Source organism: Narcine bancroftii, chromosome 12 (genome assembly GCF_036971445.1).
Source record: "Narcine bancroftii isolate sNarBan1 chromosome 12, sNarBan1.hap1, whole genome shotgun sequence".
Classification (NCBI taxonomy): Eukaryota; Metazoa; Chordata; class Chondrichthyes; order Torpediniformes; family Narcinidae; genus Narcine; species Narcine bancroftii.
In genome coordinates, this window is record NC_091480.1 from 28,618,569 (window position 1) to 28,640,671 (window position 22,103).

Here is a 22,103-nt window from a genome sequence, read left to right on the forward strand (position 1 = left end):
ACATTTCTGTGCCAGAATATCCAGGATTTCAGCAAAATATTGAAGCCAAGCTCAAGGTAAATAAAACCTGGAGATGGATGAGAAGTCAGCTGATGGGGGACAAGAAATTGTTTCAGTCCCAGTTTAGCGAGTCACACTATACAAGGTTGAACACTCATGTTGTGGGTGCCACAGGAATCTTCGTGATGGGAGGCACTGCTATTTCTGGTCAAAATAAATGTGGTAGATTGCAATGGATACTAGTCAAAATAATTGTGGAGAAAGGGCTGCACTGATCTAGCATAGAACCTGAACAGCTGGTGAAATCATGGAAGATATTGCCATACATTGGCCCACAATGCAATGCCGAATGGAACACCCTCCACCCCTCGATACCGTGCCGTCTCTTACAATGCTGTGATATAACTAACAATCTCCCTCTTGACAACTGTCACACCTTCAATTCCAACAAACTATGAAACAGAGCTCAGATACTAGCAGTACCGGAAGGTCAAACAGAAATTGTACTCCGGAGAGAGAAAAAACATTGACATAAAGAGAATGAACTAAACACCTCTCAGCTTTGTCACCAATAAATTGCTAAAGATTGCTGGTCAAATTGTTTTTATCTCAAGGGTACTTGCAGAGAAAAGAAATGGATGTAGAGTAATAAATGAAATCCCCCCAAAATGTTGCTTGTGCTTCATTGAGTCTACAGGCAAGTTTGGCCCAGATTCACATTCAACCCCAAGTCTTTGGCAATGATCAGAGGTAAAACAGAACAAAAAGCATTTTGTTTCTGCATTTACCATTATAATTTAATTAAATTTCATTTATAACAAGGTTCCCACCTTGACATAAGGAGAAATAGAAACTCACTCATCCTTATTGATAGGTATGTGTGCTGTACTATTTCATGTTCTCCTTGTTTCTGATCCTGCTGTGCATTTTATAGCCCCATGATTTCTACAAGTAAGATCCAAAATGACGTTCGTCACTTTTATCATTCATAATTCATTGAGGCAAGGACAAGTGTTGATCCTTGTAGGTGACTTACACTTCTGCAATTTGTGTTGTTCATTTATTTATTAGTTGCTACAATTCCATTTTTCAAAACACCAGCATGAATTTCTGAAAACAGGCTGTAAATCTCAATCCCCACTGCACTTTATCAACTGCTTTGCAACCTGGTGCCTGGGAGAATTGGGACTGCCAACAACCTGGCTAAATTGCTTTTTTCAGTCCATTGATCTTTATTAAAGTATCATTCCCAACAATTTCCTTTCGATCAGAAGTGTTTTGCACCCACTCTCCAATAATTTGAAGTTTCTCAAAGAGTTGTTAAACTGCTTCAATCCTTAAAAAAATCTAAAGATGCAAGCAATGAAATAGCGCCTTAAAGATTAATTGTTTTCCAAGTCTAAAGAAACTAATAGTAGTTCACAGGGTCCTATTCATGCTGAATTTAATGTCTGAACCTCCAACAGATTTATATCAAAACCATCAAAGACAATATTTTTCTTGCCCATGACCAAAGTACTATCAGTTTTGGCTTTGTGGATTCCCCTCCTGAGGACCAGCTTATCATGCTGTGTGGTGGAGTGTGATAATGCATTAACAGTAATGGAGATCTGTTTCTGTAGTACAAATTCCACGTCATTCAATTCTACACATCTTCCTGACGGGAAGCAAAAACATTAAAAATACCTACTTTTCATCGTCTTGTACGTCTGTAAATCTGGGAAACATGAGAAGCCTGCAGCAAATTAAATCAGGAGGTGCATTTCTGATGATTTTGTATTTAATTCCAAACTAATTTACCCAAAAGATCAAAAGCAGTTATCTCGTCATCCCACCCCGACATCCAGCCATTAATCTCAGCTAAAAGCTGCCTTTTGAAGGCTTAAAGTAAGGATTTGAACACCCCACATCAGGGCCATGCCAACAAAGCTCTATGTGGATACTGCGGAGTGGCAATCCCATCTATGGATGTTTTAGGGTGGATAGATGTGGTGTAGAAGCAATCTGTCCAACTGCACCTCACAGTAAAAGGTTCAATATACCTCAGTCTGGCTAAACCAAGTAAAGGTAATCATACCAACACGAGCATTCTAGAACCGGAAGGGGGCTCATACACTTTGATGTAGTTAATACACTAATGCTTTTAGATTTCCAAAGAACACATATGATTGAGCATGGAGCATCAGAGGACGATCAGCAGACAGAAGGTTGGCTTCAGAATAGAAAATGGAGTATGGAAAAAGGAAGCTGTCAGTGTGGTAGAAGGTAAATGCAAAGTTCAGCAAAGATTAGTATTGAAATCACAGTTGTTAAGCATTTATGGTTTTGGAGCATTTATCTTTGATGACAACAGTCATGGGCACCAATAAATCCCTGGTCCACTTGTGGGGATGGGGTAGGAAAAGTGGATATTGAAAGTGATGGCAGCATACAAGTAGATATAGATAGGAAACTGATTTAACAAAGCTTGAGGTATTACAGGCAGCACGTTTAGTTTAGATGTTAGCACAACGCTGTTACAGCACCAGCAATTGGATCTTGGGTTAGAATCCTGCGTAGCCTGTAAAGAGTTTGTACGTTCTCCCCTAGGGCTCTGGTTTCCTCCCACCATTAAAAATGAATGGGGTGGGGGTGTAGGTTAATTTGGTGTAAATTGAGGTGCACGGACTCATGGGCCAAAATTGCCTATTACCGTGCTGCAAGTCTAAACTTAAAATTATGTTTTGGTAAGAGAAATTAGGTGACAGGTTACTTGGAAAATAGACGAGTTAGAGGAGAAAATTTGTTAACACAAGTAGCAGCACAAACGTACAAGGATATAATTCTACTGATCCTGAATGGCAAAATAGAAGGTTTGCTAGACTTACCACAGTCTTTGGTTAGGTGAACTAAATTTACCTGTTACATTTCTAACAGGTTACAAAGTGAAATGGTTCAGATGCAAAGTAAACATTATGAGGATGGTGGAGATAGAGGAACACCTTCTCTCTTGAAAAAAGACCGAGGGCTTGCTAAAGTTAGGAAAACATTGATAGCGTTGACAAAAAATGTCCATAAATTCAAACACTTCCACCCACACCCCCCCCCCCCCAACCCGACACAATAAAATGTAGCTGTGATAATTTTGGCGTCAAATTGTGTCCCTTCAGAAATTCCCAGTTGACTACTGAACCCGGCTGAATGGTCCCCATCACCTCAACCTGACCGCCCTTCCAACTGGGCCAGACACTATGGCCCAACTCTCTCCTGACCACTGTCTTCAATCCCACCTATAATATGACCTCCATTCTACTTGACCAAAGACCTGAACCAAACACCAACCTTCTCTGCTCTGTAGGTTGCTGGACCCTGCTCCAATCCTAGACTTCCTGACACCTTTCTTCCTAAATTCCCCAAATGCGATGCAATGCAAGTGCTACAGGCCTTGGACACTGCTGAATTAGTTGTGGCAATCTTTGATGACAACAGTCATGGGCACCAATAAATCCCTGGTCCACTTGTGGGGATGGGCAAGGAAAAAAAAAGGCCATTAAGTCAGCAGAGAAAAAAATACAGGATTTTCTCTCCCTCTCTTGGTATCCCTTTCTCTCAAAATCAGTAAAGACCATGATGACCCCTGGCTGCATGTTACCAGCATGCGAATCGGATGATTTGCATGTTACCAGCATGCGAATCGGATGATTTGCATGTTACCAGCATGCGAATCGGATGATTTGCATGTTACCAGCATGCGAATCGGATGATTTGCATGTTACCAGCATGCGAATCGGATGATTTGCATGTTACCAGCATGCGAATCGGATGATTTGCATGTTACCAGCATGCGAATCGGATGATTTGCATGTTACCAGCATGCGAATCGGATGATTTGCATGTTACCAGCATGCGAATCGGATGATTTGCATGTTACCAGCATGCGAATCGGATGATTTGCATGTTACCAGCATGCGAATCGGATGATTTGCATGTTACCAGCATGCGAATCGGATGATTTGCATGTTACCAGCATGCGAATCGGATGATTTGCATGTTACCAGCATGCGAATCGGATGATTTGCATGTTACCAGCATGCGAATCGGATGATTTGCATGTTACCAGCATGCGAATCGGATGATTTGCATGTTACCAGCATGCGAATCGGATGATTTGCATGTTACCAGCATGCGAATCGGATGATTTGCATGTTACCAGCATGCGAATCGGATGATTTGCATGTTACCAGCATGCGAATCGGATGATTTGCATGTTACCAGCATGCGAATCGGATGATTTGCATGTTACCAGCATGCGAATCGGATGATTTGCATGTTACCAGCATGCGAATCGGATGATTTGCATGTTACCAGCATGCGAATCGGATGATTTGCATGTTACCAGCATGCGAATCGGATGATTTGCATGTTACCAGCATGCGAATCGGATGATTTGCATGTTACCAGCATGCGAATCGGATGATTTGCATGTTACCAGCATGCGAATCGGATGATTTGCATGTTACCAGCATGCGAATCGGATGATTTGCATGTTACCAGCATGCGAATCGGATGATTTGCATGTTACCAGCATGCGAATCGGATGATTTGCATGTTACCAGCATGCGAATCGGATGATTTGCATGTTACCAGCATGCGAATCGGATGATTTGCATGTTACCAGCATGCGAATCGGATGATTTGCATGTTACCAGCATGCGAATCGGATGATTTGCATGTTACCAGCATGCGAATCGGATGATTTGCATGTTACCAGCATGCGAATCGGATGATTTGCATGTTACCAGCATGCGAATCGGATGATTTGCATGTTACCAGCATGCGAATCGGATGATTTGCATGTTACCAGCATGCGAATCGGATGATTTGCATGTTACCAGCATGCGAATCGGATGATTTGCATGTTACCAGCATGCGAATCGGATGATTTGCATGTTACCAGCATGCGAATCGGATGATTTGCATGTTACCAGCATGCGAATCGGATGATTTGCATGTTACCAGCATGCGAATCGGATGATTTGCATGTTACCAGCATGCGAATCGGATGATTTGCATGTTACCAGCATGCGAATCGGATGATTTGCATGTTACCAGCATGCGAATCGGATGATTTGCATGTTACCAGCATGCGAATCGGATGATTTGCATGTTACCAGCATGCGAATCGGATGATTTGCATGTTACCAGCATGCGAATCGGATGATTTGCATGTTACCAGCATGCGAATCGGATGATTTGCATGTTACCAGCATGCGAATCGGATGATTTGCATGTTACCAGCATGCGAATCGGATGATTTGCATGTTACCAGCATGCGAATCGGATGATTTGCATGTTACCAGCATGCGAATCGGATGATTTGCATGTTACCAGCATGCGAATCGGATGATTTGCATGTTACCAGCATGCGAATCGGATGATTTGCATGTTACCAGCATGCGAATCGGATGATTTGCATGTTACCAGCATGCGAATCGGATGATTTGCATGTTACCAGCATGCGAATCGGATGATTTGCATGTTACCAGCATGCGAATCGGATGATTTGCATGTTACCAGCATGCGAATCGGATGATTTGCATGTTACCAGCATGCGAATCGGATGATTTGCATGTTACCAGCATGCGAATCGGATGATTTGCATGTTACCAGCATGCGAATCGGATGATTTGCATGTTACCAGCATGCGAATCGGATGATTTGCATGTTACCAGCATGCGAATCGGATGATTTGCATGTTACCAGCATGCGAATCGGATGATTTGCATGTTACCAGCATGCGAATCGGATGATTTGCATGTTACCAGCATGCGAATCGGATGATTTGCATGTTACCAGCATGCGAATCGGATGATTTGCATGTTACCAGCATGCGAATCGGATGATTTGCATGTTACCAGCATGCGAATCGGATGATTTGCATGTTACCAGCATGCGAATCGGATGATTTGCATGTTACCAGCATGCGAATCGGATGATTTGCATGTTACCAGCATGCGAATCGGATGATTTGCATGTTACCAGCATGCGAATCGGATGATTTGCATGTTACCAGCATGCGAATCGGATGATTTGCATGTTACCAGCATGCGAATCGGATGATTTGCATGTTACCAGCATGCGAATCGGATGATTTGCATGTTACCAGCATGCGAATCGGATGATTTGCATGTTACCAGCATGCGAATCGGATGATTTGCATGTTACCAGCATGCGAATCGGATGATTTGCATGTTACCAGCATGCGAATCGGATGATTTGCATGTTACCAGCATGCGAATCGGATGATTTGCATGTTACCAGCATGCGAATCGGATGATTTGCATGTTACCAGCATGCGAATCGGATGATTTGCATGTTACCAGCATGCGAATCGGATGATTTGCATGTTACCAGCATGCGAATCGGATGATTTGCATGTTACCAGCATGCGAATCGGATGATTTGCATGTTACCAGCATGCGAATCGGATGATTTGCATGTTACCAGCATGCGAATCGGATGATTTGCATGTTACCAGCATGCGAATCGGATGATTTGCATGTTACCAGCATGCGAATCGGATGATTTGCATGTTACCAGCATGCGAATCGGATGATTTGCATGTTACCAGCATGCGAATCGGATGATTTGCATGTTACCAGCATGCGAATCGGATGATTTGCATGTTACCAGCATGCGAATCGGATGATTTGCATGTTACCAGCATGCGAATCGGATGATTTGCATGTTACCAGCATGCGAATCGGATGATTTGCATGTTACCAGCATGCGAATCGGATGATTTGCATGTTACCAGCATGCGAATCGGATGATTTGCATGTTACCAGCATGCGAATCGGATGATTTGCATGTTACCAGCATGCGAATCGGATGATTTGCATGTTACCAGCATGCGAATCGGATGATTTGCATGTTACCAGCATGCGAATCGGATGATTTGCATGTTACCAGCATGCGAATCGGATGATTTGCATGTTACCAGCATGCGAATCGGATGATTTGCATGTTACCAGCATGCGAATCGGATGATTTGCATGTTACCAGCATGCGAATCGGATGATTTGCATGTTACCAGCATGCGAATCGGATGATTTGCATGTTACCAGCATGCGAATCGGATGATTTGCATGTTACCAGCATGCGAATCGGATGATTTGCATGTTACCAGCATGCGAATCGGATGATTTGCATGTTACCAGCATGCGAATCGGATGATTTGCATGTTACCAGCATGCGAATCGGATGATTTGCATGTTACCAGCATGCGAATCGGATGATTTGCATGTTACCAGCATGCGAATCGGATGATTTGCATGTTACCAGCATGCGAATCGGATGATTTGCATGTTACCAGCATGCGAATCGGATGATTTGCATGTTACCAGCATGCGAATCGGATGATTTGCATGTTACCAGCATGCGAATCGGATGATTTGCATGTTACCAGCATGCGAATCGGATGATTTGCATGTTACCAGCATGCGAATCGGATGATTTGCATGTTACCAGCATGCGAATCGGATGATTTGCATGTTACCAGCATGCGAATCGGATGATTTGCATGTTACCAGCATGCGAATCGGATGAGGAATAATCAGACACTGGATTCCTGGAAGATAATTATTACACCAAAATGGGGAACAACCTCTGAATCCCGGCCACCTTCTCTTCAACTTCGACCTTGGTGCATCAAACCTCATGTAGGCTGCAGTCACTGGAACATCGTGCTCTGCCCCATCTGACTGTGGACTTTCCATTGTACCATTTTCCTGGGGAAGTAAAAGAGGGAAACACAGCTGTCATTCCAAAAGCAAAGGTGGAATAATCTAATTTTCCAGATAATTTGGCTAATTGTCACTGTCAGAGTGACTGCAGAGGTCTCGCCAACACCAAAACATTTTTACTAAGGCCAGCTGAATTAATGAACAGAAAACCAGAGGAGATGGACCCATAATTTCCCCACAAGAAGATTCACCATCAGTCTATGCAGTACAAAATTAAGCTCCAAGACATTTGTCAGGTCATTTTTTTTTTCTTGAACATTAGTGGAATATTCAGCAATTTGACCCAATTCCAGATTTCAAGGGTTTATGCAGAATTATATGGGTTGATATAGTGAATCAACAGTACATTTCCATCTCTTCCAATTCTTTTCTTCTGTAACTTCATTGAAAAAAATTTTTAAATGTGAGAGTTGTGAAATTGTGACGGCACCAAGCTGAAATGGCCCCAAAGGAATTTTTGAAATTTCTGTCGACGACTTAAAATTTCTGCTTTCCAACTTCTTTCAATGCTCTGACTCAGCGGTTTCCCATTTTTAGCTGTGTTACACATTTTTTTTTTTTAAATTCCATGTCCAATTCCATGTTTATCTCCATTAGTGATTTTTAACATCCTTGCAGCCCATTATCTTCAGATTTAACTTGTAGAGGTGGAACAAGAACACTTGTTAATTATCTCTCCTATTCCATTTCCCTCAAGCACAAGACAAGCTCTTTCATCTTTTGGAATCCTACGCCTTCTTTTAAAACTTTCTAGGTGTAATTCCCATCACAAAGCTTCCCTGTTAGCAGAATATAGCAATAAAGGCATAACTACAAAACTTAAGTACTGATTTACTGTTACACTGCAAGATTTTTAACCCTCAATTTTTCAGAGAAAATTTGGAGAGAATTTCAAATGCTTTCATGTGATAATGAATTTACAAGGGTTTAAAAGTCTATCATACAGATAAACAGCATTGCTGTTGAGGCCAAATATTGTTACATTAGTAAGAACAATCAAGAGGTTACAAAGAAACATCAGGACTGTTCGCAGGCAGCACGGTTAGTGTAGTGGTTAGCACAACGCTATTGCAGCCCCAGCAACATTGTCTGTAAGGAGCTTATACATTCTTCCCATGTCTGCATGGGTTTGTTTTCCCCCCTTGGTTGTTCTGGTTTCCTCCCACCCTTCAAATCACACAGGAGTTGTAGGTTAATTGGGGTGTTTGGGCAACACAGGCTTGTAGGCCGGAAGGGCCTGTTACTGTGCTGTACATCTAAATTTTAAAAAAATTTAAAATTCAATAGAGAGCGAGGCCCCCAGGTGACAGAAACAGAACATGTTGGAAATTCTCAGCAAGTAGGGCGGGGACCATGGGAAACAGACAATAAACTCTGGATCAAAGACAAACAATGAGGGAATAAATGTATTTTTCTGACACCTTAACTCCACAGGTACTGCCTGATTGAGACTATTATCAGCATTTTCTCTTCACACTTCAGGGCCCCAGCATCTGCAGTACTTTGAGACAGTAGGGAATTCATTTGCCATTCTGGATATTTGAAGCAGACCTCAGCTTGGGAAGACTTGAAATCATGGAGTTACAACCTGGGATGATCTGCATTAGGACTTGGGGTGAGCGAGGGTCAATTTAAAAATATAATGCCTGTCAGGCAACATCTGCAGAGAAAATAAATGTCAGCCAGTTAATTGGTGATCACCAAACCCAAATAGTGGTGGTGCCAATTGTCAAACTTGTTCCCTGTTCTTATGGGAACTCATTGAACTAAAGAAGAATTAAATGTACAGAGCATTTCCAGCATCTTGTCCAAAAGCAGCCTCAGGATCATTTCAGCCAAGGTGCCGGTGCGGACTCAAAGGCCAACATGGCCTGTTTCCGCTCCGTAAATGGTTATATGGTTATCTTCTTTGGCTTGGCTTCGCGGACGAAGATTTATGGAGGGGGTAAAAAGTCCACGTCAGCTGCAGGCTCGTTTGTGGCTGACCAGTCCGATGCGGGACAGGCAGACACGATTGCAGCGGTTGCAAGGGAAAATTGGTTGGTTGGGGTTGGGTGTTGGGTTTTTCCTCCTTTGCCTTTTGTCAGTGAGGTGGGCTCTGCGGTCTTCTTCAAAGGAGGCTGCTGCCCGCCAAACTGTGAGGCGCCAAGATGCACGGTTTGAGGCGTTATCAGCCCACTGGCGGTGGTCAATGTGGCAGGCACCAAGAGATTTCTTTAGGCAGTCCTTGTACCTTTTCTTTGGTGCACCTCTGTCACGGTGGCCAGTGGAGAGCTCGCCATATAATACGATCTTGGGAAGGCGATGGTCCTCCATTCTGGAGACGTGACCCATCCAGCGCAGCTGAATCTTCAGCAGCGTGGACTCGATGCTGTCGACCTCTGCCATCTCGAGTACCTCGACGTTAGGGGTGTGAGCGCTCCAATGGATGTTGAGGATGGAGCGGAGACAACGCTGGTGGAAGCGTTCTAGGAGCCGTAGGTGGTGCCGGTAGAGGACCCATGATTCGGAGCCGAACAGGAGTGTGGGTATGACAACGGCTCTGTATACGCTTATCTTTGTGAGGTTTTTCAGTTGCTTTGCGGAAACTGCCAAAATGTTTGGCCTGGAAGTCAGCCTGAAGAAAACTGAGGTCCTCCATCAGCCAGCTCCCCACCATGACTACCAGCCCCCCCACATCTCCATCGGGCACACAAAACTCAAAACGGTCAACCAGTTTACCTATCTCGGCTGCACCATTTCATCAGATGCAAGGATCGACAATGAGATAGACAACAGACTCGCCAAGGCAAATAGCGCCTTTGGAAGACTACACAAAAGAGTCTGGAAAAACAACCAACTGAAAAACCTTATATGGTTATATGGTATTGATATATCCCTTTTAAGAAGAATGTGGTGTTTTAGTTGTCAAAGTTTGTAAGAGAAAAAAATAACATTCGGGAGCCAAAAATTCATCCCCTCATGTCTGAACCAGCTGTTCAAATCTCACAGTTTCTTTCTTCTTCAACTATTTAACCAATTCTACTTTCAGTCTGGACCACAAACTCTTGATCCTAACCATTCTTATCAATTATATCTCCTCTGGTTCATTTGCTGAAGTGTGGCTCACATTCTCAACCATTATTTTATCTACACTCAGCCCTGGCATAGATGGAAATGTAACTACAAATAAGATTTTTTTTTTTTTTATAAACAGCATGGTAACAGGCCATTTCGACCCACAAGTCAGTGCCACCCAATTTACACCCCATTAACCCTCAACCTTGGTACATTTTATTTGGACGATGGGAGGAAACCAGAGGCCCTGGAGAAAACCAAGACAGACATGGGGAGAAAGTGCAAACTCCATACAGACAGCAGAGGATTTGAACCCCGGTTTGGTCCCGATCACTGGCGCTGTAAAGGCATGGTGCTAACTGCTATGCCAACCGTGCCACCCATAGTTCCTGCAGTTAAGTTGGTCCTCTCCCCCTTTATCTGGGAGAATCACTCATGTTCAAGCAAAAGTGTAAGTAATGATGATGAGATCTTGACCAATACTTCTCTCTAGCAAAGGCCAGAGTTTACAATTTGATCATAATTGCTAATCAAAGACCATGCAGCAACTGTTTTGCTGGTCCTCCAAGGTAATAAGTACGCTTTCCCTAACAGGTTCATTTTCAAATGGCATTGCTCTTTCCCCAGCCAAGCAGACTTCAGGTTAGCAACCTGAAAGGATCATTCATTTTACAAAAATAAATGTTGCTTTATTAATGTTTCCCATTTAAAATACTGTGATATAAATTCTCTTCAAGCAAGAAGGATGAAAGGTAACTTGATAGAAATCTGCAAGTTTCTGAGAGACAAAGATAAAGTGGACAGCCAGCACTTTCTTCTCTGGGTGGAGTAGCAAACACCAGAGGACTTCCGTAGAAAGTGAAGGGAGGGAAGTTTAGCGGAGACATCAGGTGTAAGTTTTTTTTAAAAAAATACACAGAGAATTGTGAGTCCCTGGAATGCCTTGCTAGGGGTGGGGCTGGAGACTGAAACACAAGGAACATTTCAGAGACTCAGACAGGAATGAAAGAAAAATCCAGGGGTACGCGGTAGGGAGGCTTTAGTTTTTTTTGGTTAGGAATATATAAATCGCCACAACGTCAATGGCTGAAGGGCCTGTACTGTGCTATCATGTTCTATTAAGAGGAAAACGTATTGAATCAAAAATAGCATTCTCTTTTCCATCCACAAACATGGTTTTGTCAGATCACAATTAATTCAATCACACTTCCAGCAGCCTTAAACACAGACTACCACAGTGGTGGATATAGATAGGTTTAAAAAGTCCCTGGGCAATAATTTAAGATCCATAACCCACAAGGTTATAAACCAAGAGCTGAGAAGTGGGGATAACCTAGACAGTTCATTTATGGCCAGCAGGGACACATTAGGGTGACTGTTCTCCTTCTGTGCCATAAATTTCTAAGTTTTCATGACTACAAGAGGAAATCCTGGGTAAACCTGGGGATCCAATCATAGGAGTCAGTCTTCAAGTTGTAGAACACCCTGAGAGATATCTTGTTCATCACTCTTGCAATCTGAAGTAAAAACTTACAAATCTTACTTCCTCTGTATTAACATTATGATGGACCCGGTAACCAGGGCCCTGATCCACATGACCTTTGCCCTTTAGCCGTTCATGGCCCTTGCTACTGTGAGCAGTGTAATACTGCACAAACTTTGTTCTCTTCACCAGCAAATGCAAGATGAAACACATCATCTCCATTCCAATTGAAATGAAGAAGAAAATAATGGTGTTTTTTCTTTCATCTGGAAGTAGGAGCTTGGTAAAAATTCTGCTGAGAGAAATGATGACCCCAGCAGTGCCTGTAAGAGAGGAAAAATATCTTAAGTGTTCATAATTCAGAAGCAAATTTCACCCTTACCCACACAAAAAAAACCAAAGAAATCTTTTCCCTATACTCACAACCTGACCTTCAACCCTTGCAGTTATTCCCTCCTTTTCCAGATTATGGACAAACATCACTTGATATGTTCCGCTATTTTGCAGAAAATATTAAGTCCAAATGTGAAAGTAAGATAGTAGGGCAGAACCTTGTAGTGCAAAAGGACATTTGATACATCAGGTTTGTGCAAGATCTTTGAAAGAACTGCACTATTTCATATCACTCCCCTGTACCTTCCATATAGAATCTGATTATTTAATCTCGACCCAGTGAGGTATAGCAGTAAGCTTACTTTGTTGAACAAGTCTCTCCCCATGCATCTTTGGGTGTGTACAAAAGTACATCCTATATAAACAATGGCAGAAAGTCATGGAAAAACTCAGCAAGTCCGACAGCATCCAAGGAAAGAAAAGTACTGTGACCAACCCTGTGACTGTTTCTTGGATGAAGAAGTGGAAGGGTGGGTTAATAAGTTTGTAGCCAATATGAAGGTCGGAAGTATTGTGGATAGAGTAGAAGGTTACAACAGCATACAGACAGGATGCAAAGATAGCCAGGGAAGTAGCAGATGTTGTTCAATTGGGTAGGCATGAACTAATGCACAATGGAAGGTCGAAATTGAAGGCAGAGCATCCAGTTTAATGGCGGGATTCTTAACGGCATGGAGAAACAGAAGGATCTTGAGGTCTGGGCCCATAGATCATTCAAGATTGCCGCACAAGTTGATCGGTTAAGAAGAAATATAGTGTGCTGGCCTTCATTATTCAGGGGATTGGGTGAGGCAATGTTGCAGTTCTACAAAATTATGGAGCATTGTGTTCAGTTCTGGTCACCTTGTTGCAGGATGGAGACCTCGCAAATGCATCATTTCACTTTTGTTTGGAGGTGCAGAAGATTTAGCAGGATGTGGCCTAAATTGGAGAACATTTCTTATGAAGCAAGGTTAACAAGCTTTTCTCTTTGAAGTGACAAAGGATGAGAGATATACAAGATGACGAGAGGCACAGAAAGGGTGGGCAGCCAGCACCTTTTCCCTCGGGCAACAAGAGCAAATTCCAGAGGACATTGGTTTTTAGGTAAGTGAATGAAATTTTAGAGGGAAATGTCAAAGGTTAGTCTTTTTATTAAAAAAAAGCATTGAGTGTTGGGTGCCTTGAATATATTCCCGGGGGTGGTAATGAAGCCTGGTACATTTAAAAGGCTCTTAGATAACCACATGGATGTAAGAAAAATAGAGTTATGAGTGTGGTGCAGAAGGATTATAGGTTTATGTAGGTCAGCACAACTCCATGGTGGAATATTCCATCTTCTGTTACTCTGTTACTCAGCCAGATTTGCTGAGTTTTTCCTACTATTTTCTGTTACTGTTACCGATTTTCACCACCTGCAGGGTGTTTTTTTTTTATTTATATTTTGCATAAAGTTAAGCTAAAATTGTAACAGGCTGATTAAATTTTAATGCTTAACATTAAAACAGGAACTACAATATCACTGGCCACGGCGGAGGTAAAGCAGTTCTTCGATCATTCCTCAGTCAATTAAACTGAGGGGTGAGTATAATCCAGCTACTGAACTCGCTGTACTCATTCAATGCCAACACAGTTAATGTCCTATCTGTTTCTACCACCTTCCCGAGCAGCACATTCCAGGTACCTACAGCTCTCTGTATGAAAAGACTTGGCCTAGCCAATCTCCACTAAACTTTTCCCCTCTTGCCTCAAACCTATGCTCAAATATATTTGACATTTTTACCCTGGGAAAAAGACTGATTGTCTACTCTATGTAGACCTCTCATAATTTTATATACTTCGATCAAATCACCTCTAGCCTCTGCCACACAAGAAAACAATCCAAACTTGTTCAATCTTTCCTTATGGCTGATACACTCAACTGAGGCAACATCCAGAATTAACCTCCTTTGTGCCCTTTCCTAAGCCTCCACATGCTTCCAATACTATTACAAGCAGTAGTGTGCACAGTATTCCAAATGTGGCCAAACCAAAGTTTTATATGACTTCTTGATTTTATTAGTCAATGCCCTGACTGATGATGGCAAGTTTGCTATTCACCTTCTTTACCCTTTTCGAACCGTGGTGCCATTTTTAGGAAGGAATGGACTTGCACTTCAAGATCCTTCTGTACATCAATGATCCTCAGGGTCTTGCCATTTATTGAGTACTTTCGTTTTGCATTTGAGCTCCCAAAATGCATCACCTCACATTTATTTATTTTTTAAACATTTAAACACACAACACTGTAACAGGCCATTTTGGCCCATGAGTCTGTGCCGCCCAATTTACATCCCATTTACCTATTCGAATGGTGGGAGGAAACCAGAGCACTCAGAGAAATCCCACACAAACATGGAGAGAACGTAAAAATTCCTTACGCGGGATTCAAATCCTGGTTTGGTCCTGATCGCTGGTTCAGAAAAGGTGTTGCGCTGTGCCAAACCATTCTTTGGATAAAACTCCATCTGCCATTTCTCTGCCCATATTTTCACCTGATTTACATCCTGCTGTGCCCTTTTACAACTTTCCTTGCTGTCCAAGTAATTTACATATCCAACAAGCTGCAACATTTAATTCTAAACAAATGGAAGCCACTGTGTGGGATGATGTTGACAATGAATAGAGAGGTTTCAGTTCAGCGCACAGCACAAAGCCAACCTAGTGTGGTCATTCCAACGATGCAATTTTATAAGCCAGAACTGAACCTGACAGCTTGCAATAGTTCAGCTGTCACAGGATGTACAACCCCCCAGGACTGCTATGGAGAATTCAGGAATTGAAAATTAAACTTCTCAACACGGCAACATGCAGCCCATAAGAAAAATTGAAACTACATTAATGATTGTGTTTTGAGCTTTTCATATCTTTTGAGAAATTTTATTTATTATGTATCAAAGGACTGGAGACCTGGAGGGGGTGTGCTGCAGAATGGAGCCAAATGTTCCTGTGGAGATTCCACCAGGAATACATCTGACCACCATTAGCAATCCTAACAGATGGTGACAGAACCTCATTAATTCTGAGCGCACAATGATAAGAGTGAAAATAGGAATTATATAACATCTGCAAATTTTGGGATTGCGGTCAAAACTGAAGTCATTTAAATTAGAAGAAATGACTTACTTTCACCCGTCATGACCCCCTGTGTGTATCGTTTGGGCAGCATCCCCGTGTAACCATAGAAACTCGATTGCTGAACTTCATGCAAAAGAAAGAAAATGTACAGCATTAGTTGCCAACTAAAATAGCCTGTTTGCTCATTCAGTGAACTTTTCAATGGTGATGTACTTCCTCACAACTGCTGTAGAGGTTTTCAAACTACTTTTTTTCACTCACCTACGCCATATGCCCTTGATTAGCAAGGGATTGCTTGATGTGGGTGGAAAGAAAAAAGTTTGTAAACCACTGTTTGGATCGTCCCTTATTGACGCGTTATGTGCGCGGTTTCAGAACTCCAAAGGTAATGGGCTGATGACAATTTTTCTCAAGCAAAATATTTCAGTAACAATTTTTCAACATTCCCCCCCCCCCCCCCCCCACATACCACCTTAAGTAATCGCTTACTAATCACAGAGCATCTATGACTTAAGGATTACTTACTTAAAGCAGTATAGTATGTGAGTGGAAAGAAAAAGTTTGAATACTACTGCTCTAGATTAACCAGAGATAGTGTTACCCAAGCCATTCTGCTACATTTTACAGACTGGGCTCCAAAACATCACACATGAAAGACTGCAATTAAGCCCCTTATCTATCCTCTAAACTGAGATGTTGGGGGAAGAATCTAAACCAGTGCTTCTCAACCTTTTTCTTAAAGAAAAAGTTTGAAAACTACTGTTTTAATTGTATCCAATTATTATGTGGACACTCATAACTCCAAAGGTAATGAACCAATGACCATTTTTCACAAGCAAAATATTTCATTAACAATTGTGACTAGAGCAGTGGTCCTAAACCTTTCTTTCCCCACTCACATACAACCCTAGGCAATCCCTTACTAATAGCAGAGCACCGATGCCATAGGGATTACTTAAAGTGGTACGTGAGTGGAAAGAAAAAGGTTGAGAACCACTGATCTAAACTTCAGTCATTTGCACATAGCATTTTCACAAATGTCTCCTCTCCTTTCATTGGAGAAAGAAAACACAAGTTGGATTCAGTCAACAGCCCAGGGCTACCCGCCACTTTATTTCTCCATCCCACTCTCACATCAACCTGACTATCTACTGGCTTGACCACTTATCTTGACAAAGGGCTCAAGCCTGAAACATTGGTGGATTTTCTTTGCCATAAAAGTTCACTGCGTGACCTGCCAAGTTTCTCCAGCATGAATAGCTCTTGATTCATTGACATAGATATCAGAGAAAACCTTGTGGACTTTTAAGCCTGATCATGAGCTTCACCATCCTCAGTTGCTAAAATTGATTCAGACACCTCCCCTATTTTCTGAAATTACCAAGGGACAGAATATAGGAATAGAAACTCCAGAATATAATACTCTTACCTAACCAAACCAATCCCCCAACCTTTCACTGACTACAGGCTCACTTGTTGGACAACAATACCAGATTTCCACGAACCCTTGAAACCTTTAAAGATTACGTTCTTGCCTTTGAAAGCATTTTTCACCCATATCTCAGTGACCCCCTTCAACCACATATCTCCACGTCCAAGGTCTTCATCACACGCATCTCCGCACCTTCATTCACTATTCATCACCCTCCTTTCAACACATCTGCAACATCTACCTCTATACTTACAAAAAAACTAATATAAACTCCTGTTTGAGCTGCGATTTCATCCCATAGGGCTCTGTTGTTGCAGCCCTGCCCCTTTGCTCTCTGAGTATGAGGGAAGCCTGCTGACTGACGTGTTGACCTGCCATAGAATCTGTTCTTTTATCTTAAAGCAAATCTATCCCAATTTTCCACCACGGTGCTCTGAAGAATAAAACACTTTGCACAATATTGTCAAAGGTTTGTTCAGTGGCAAATGAGTCACACATCTCAAATGCCACAACTATTTCTTATAACATTGTAAAGGTACAAGGACTGCCTAAAGAAATCTCTTGGTGCCTGCCACATTGACCACCGCCAGTGGGCTGATATCGCCTCAAACCGTGCATCTTGGCGCCTCACAGTTTGGCGGGCAGCAACCTCCTTTGAAGAAGGAGCCCACCTCACTGACAAAAGACAAAGGAGGAAAAACCCAACACCCAACCCCAACCCACCAATTTTCCCCTGCAACCGTCTGCCTGTCCTGCATCCGACTTGTCAGCCACAAACGAGCCTGCAGCTGACGTGGACTTTTACCCCCTCCATAAATCTTCGTCCGCGAAGCCAAGCCAAAGAAGAAAGGTTAGGATGATTGAAAAGCGCAGTACCACCCACACATGGCAACAGGAGGTCAAAGCCAAAAGAGGAAGGAAAACAATTAAAAAAGTATAAACAAACATAACCTGGAATAGAGTAATGGTTCCCTAGGTTTTCTTACAAACTGGCCATTGGCATTGTGTCCAATGTTTCTCTACCAGGAGATTAGAAAGAATGTCTTACTAATGACTCAGAGTATGGGTGAAGTGGGAGGCAAGGATTGGAGAAGGTCAGGATATAGAGGGGAAGGAGGTTGAGGAAGGGGAGCAAGAGGATGATGCAGAGAAGGAGAAAAGAGATAGGTGGGGGATTATTGTGATAAAGAGGAGGCGGAAGGGAGAAGGTGGCAGTGGTGTATCTAGGTAAAATAGCGCCTATGGCAAGGACTGAAATTGTGCCACCCCCACCCCCATTAAAAAAGTGCACCTAAAGTTGACAGTTGGGTGGTTTTCACACAGATCGACTGCATGTGTATTGGGCACTTTGTCGGAGGTCATGAATTCCCGTTCCCTAAATCAGCACTGTTCCTTACAAATCAGTTCCTTACAGCCAGGTTCATTGCAACAGGTTTAAACGTGGGACAGTCAAAAGGTTTTTAAAATGGGAGAAGCCGTCTCTCTCCCTCCCTCCCTCTCCTGTTTTAAGCCTCTGTGCCTGCCATGCAATTAGACTCATTTGCTTTGTTCAAGAAACCAGCGTGTTGAATATACAGTATATTGATATGCAGCCATTCTAGAGCCGTGCACAGGAGCGCACTGTCCGGAGAACTGTAAACGCATTGCTGTTAACTGCCGTTGGACCAGTGATGACTGAATACCACCCCTCCCGCACCCAAGCTCAGGCCAAACCAACTTTACTGTGGAGCTGAGAAGGACACCCTGTGTCTGAAGTTCCTCTCTCATCCTGGATCAACTCTGCCCAGCTTCAGTGGGAACAGAACATGTACATGGGCCATTGGGAGGAACTCTTGAAATCTCTCTGCTGCAATTCTCCGCTTACTTCAATGAAAACTCCGACTCTCCCTTAGTTTTGCAAGAGTCTGCTGCAGGCCACAGATAACACAAGGGGTCTCCCGGTGAAGATAAACATTGGCAAGTCAAGCATGGGTTCCCCCCCCCCCCCCTCCATGCACATTATCTCTCCCCTTGCACTTTGCCAGATTCAAACAAACATTGCTGCCACTTCAGGGTGAAATAAAGTCTTACCTGCGATTGTTCAGATGGTCACCTGCCCCCCACCCCCCCCCCCTCACCTAATGGTAGCGCCAGGCCTGGGAGCAGTGCTGTCAGAGTTCACTGGAGCACCATTCCGGCACCTCACTGGGCTTCATCAGGGCTGCTCCAGCATCTTGCTTAATGTGGGATCAATGGGAAAAATGGCCATCTTCATTGCCCATAATCCCCCACACAGCTGAAATCACTCTGTGTTTCCCTGGCGCTGGCAGTGGGAGATCCATGCAACAGGAACTATTCCTGCTGTATCAGGGAGGGGGAAGGACAAAGAAGGTAGATGGTGAGGATGTGATGGAAGGAGGTGGAGAGAGAGAGAGAGAGAGAGAAAGAGGATGCTAAGGAGGTGGAAATAGAGGAGAGGAAGAGTTGTACCAATCAGGAAAATTAGCAGTGAGAATGAAACTGTGACATGTGAGGGATGTGGAGAGGGAAATCATGCTTTTTTTTTTAAGGTGTAAACTGTGGTACAGGCCAACTATAAAATCCAGACTCACTTGTTCAGTTGAAGGAAGTGGAATGAAACAAAAATGCAGGGGAATTTTTGCAAGCACAGGAATGAGTATTTTTCATGACACTGAAACAAAAGTTGGAAGATACCCTTACCTGTGCAGCCGAAAGCCACAATCCCCACTGCTGCCAGGTTGATGCCATATGCCTGCTGCACTGTGAACAGCTGCAACCACACATCGAAGATACTCACAAACATAAGGGGACCCAAAGCAAACAAGTAACCTGTCATCAATGAGATAATGGAAACTCAATGTGACACACAGTTCTGTAAAGGCATTGACAACTTCACAGAATGTTCCTGTGCTACTGATGCAGGTAGTCAGCTGGTTAATATGAATGTTGGCCGGGTACCTACTTCACGCACCCTCTCCTTGACCTGCCACTACTTCAACACTCTCGTCATCCTGACTGCTCCAATCGCATCTTCCCCCACCTCATGTAGCAATCCAAGTCCTTCTCTTCAACCCCAACACACTCCTTCATCCCTCCCCCCTCAACTCAGGCATGATAAGGAAATATTACTTTTAAAGGCTCGTGATAAAATTACTTCTTTCACAAGTAGTCACTGGGAAGTACTGGCAAATGGAACAAGGGTGAGAAGATGGTTTTGTGCAAATATTTCAATTAAAGTTTATTATGCTGCTCTGTTACATTATCTCAAATTATTTTAGATATAAATAGATGAATATATAGAGAAGAATCTGGGATTGGGACGTAATGTTAAACCAAAGCCTAATTTCTTCTGTCTCCTATACATGAAAAGAACTCACGATGCTGTAGTAGGGAGTGATTATGTTTTGGCCAATACCTACATCATTATCAAGACAATTAAATACATTTTCTGGTCATTTTCACACTGATGCACGTTGGATCGAGCTGCATGCAAATTGACAACTCTGTGCATCGGTGACTAGATTTTTAGTAAGTATTGAATTGTCATTTCATGAAGGGATGAGAAATTGGATGCAGATATGCAAATGTTCTTTATTTCAATGAACTTTCTTAAAACTGGAAATATTTGCACTTCAGCATTGCATTGTCATCAAACCCAGCTCCTCAGAACAACATACCCCAAGATGAAGATCTATCATTCTGACTGAGAGGGTAGCAGAGGCAGAAAGCTAAATGTGTAATGGGTACCAGGCTGGAAACGTTTGCATGTATATGCACCTTTCTACTCACGGCTTAGTCAGGGCTAATAAAGTGCATTAATTAATCATATAGTAGTAAGTTCTTCATTGTCTGAATTAATTATTCAGTGCATCTTATAACACTATTCTTTCTATCTTCTGATACAAGTAGCAGTGACACAGCTCAGAACTGGTTTGAAGCTGTGATGTCCATTTAACTTGCTGAACTTACCAACGGTGATGCGGGTATGTAAGCTGAGTAACTCCACCAGGGCATTGTTTAAAATCACAGCAACCAGGGCAACAAGGATGTAGGTAAGACTCATGTCAAACACAATGGACGTTCCTTCGGGAGAACGAAAAACACAGCAGCTGTAAGTTTTCATCGACTACGTCCCAAAGAAATAAAAGTAAATAACCACAGGTTCCAGCTCCGATGTTTCCCTTGTGTAGAAACTTCATTCTTCTTCTTCCACAGTTTAATACCTGGGAAGAGTAGACATTTATGGTGTTTAGACTGCAGGCATGTAACAGCACAATCAAAGAATTTTGCCGCTACATGGGCAGTCTAAAGAGGAATGTTCAGGAATTTTGAGTCAATTCCTCCTCTGTAATTTATCCTGCAGGACCCCTACAATTTTTGGAGGAAGCCCGCAGTAGCAGAAAAATTAGTTGACGGTCATCCACTCTACTGCATGTCCAACCCCCGGGACTGTTGCACTCAGATACTTGCAGTCTTAAAAGGCACCCAGTGTGAACAACCATTCAGGCAGTAATTATGTTTTTTTTAATATAAAAACAATTTTCCCAACATTGCAGTCTAAAAAAACAAATGGTTTAGATGAGGTGGAGAATGAGAATGACAAATATTTCAGAGAGAGAATAGAAGGAAGGCAGTGAGAGGGATGGGGGGAGGAGGGGAGATGAGATGGAAGACAGAATAAGATCGAGAGAGGGAAGAAATATTGGAAAATGAAAAGATACAAGGGAGATCAATAGCAAATAGAACTTGCATTTGAAAGGTTCATAGCAGTCAGGGTAATGCTTATTAGATTATCCATTCTCTGAACAGAAATGCTTCCTATTTGTGGATTTTGTGCACAATGGGAACCAATGTCAGA

General features: G+C 42.6%; 1 protein-coding gene across 2 annotated transcripts in view; it reads right to left on the minus strand.

The window, feature by feature from the left end:
- Positions 1–22,103, minus strand: part of LOC138747595 (equilibrative nucleoside transporter 4-like) — a 46,862-nt gene that overhangs the window by 12,779 nt on the left and 11,980 nt on the right. The window contains exons 3-7 of one of the 2 annotated variants that reach the window (XM_069906964.1): positions 21,215–21,328; positions 19,946–20,074; positions 15,862–15,936; positions 12,385–12,647; positions 7,646–7,769 (exon numbers count right to left, since the gene is read on the minus strand). In XM_069906964.1, the coding sequence (XP_069763065.1) occupies positions 7,646–7,769; positions 12,385–12,647; positions 15,862–15,936; positions 19,946–20,074; positions 21,215–21,328 (705 nt within the window). Of the gene's footprint in view, positions 1–7,645; positions 7,770–12,375; positions 12,648–15,861; positions 15,937–19,945; positions 20,075–21,214; positions 21,329–22,103 lie in introns of both variants that reach the window. The other variant, XM_069906963.1, reaches the window with a different exon arrangement.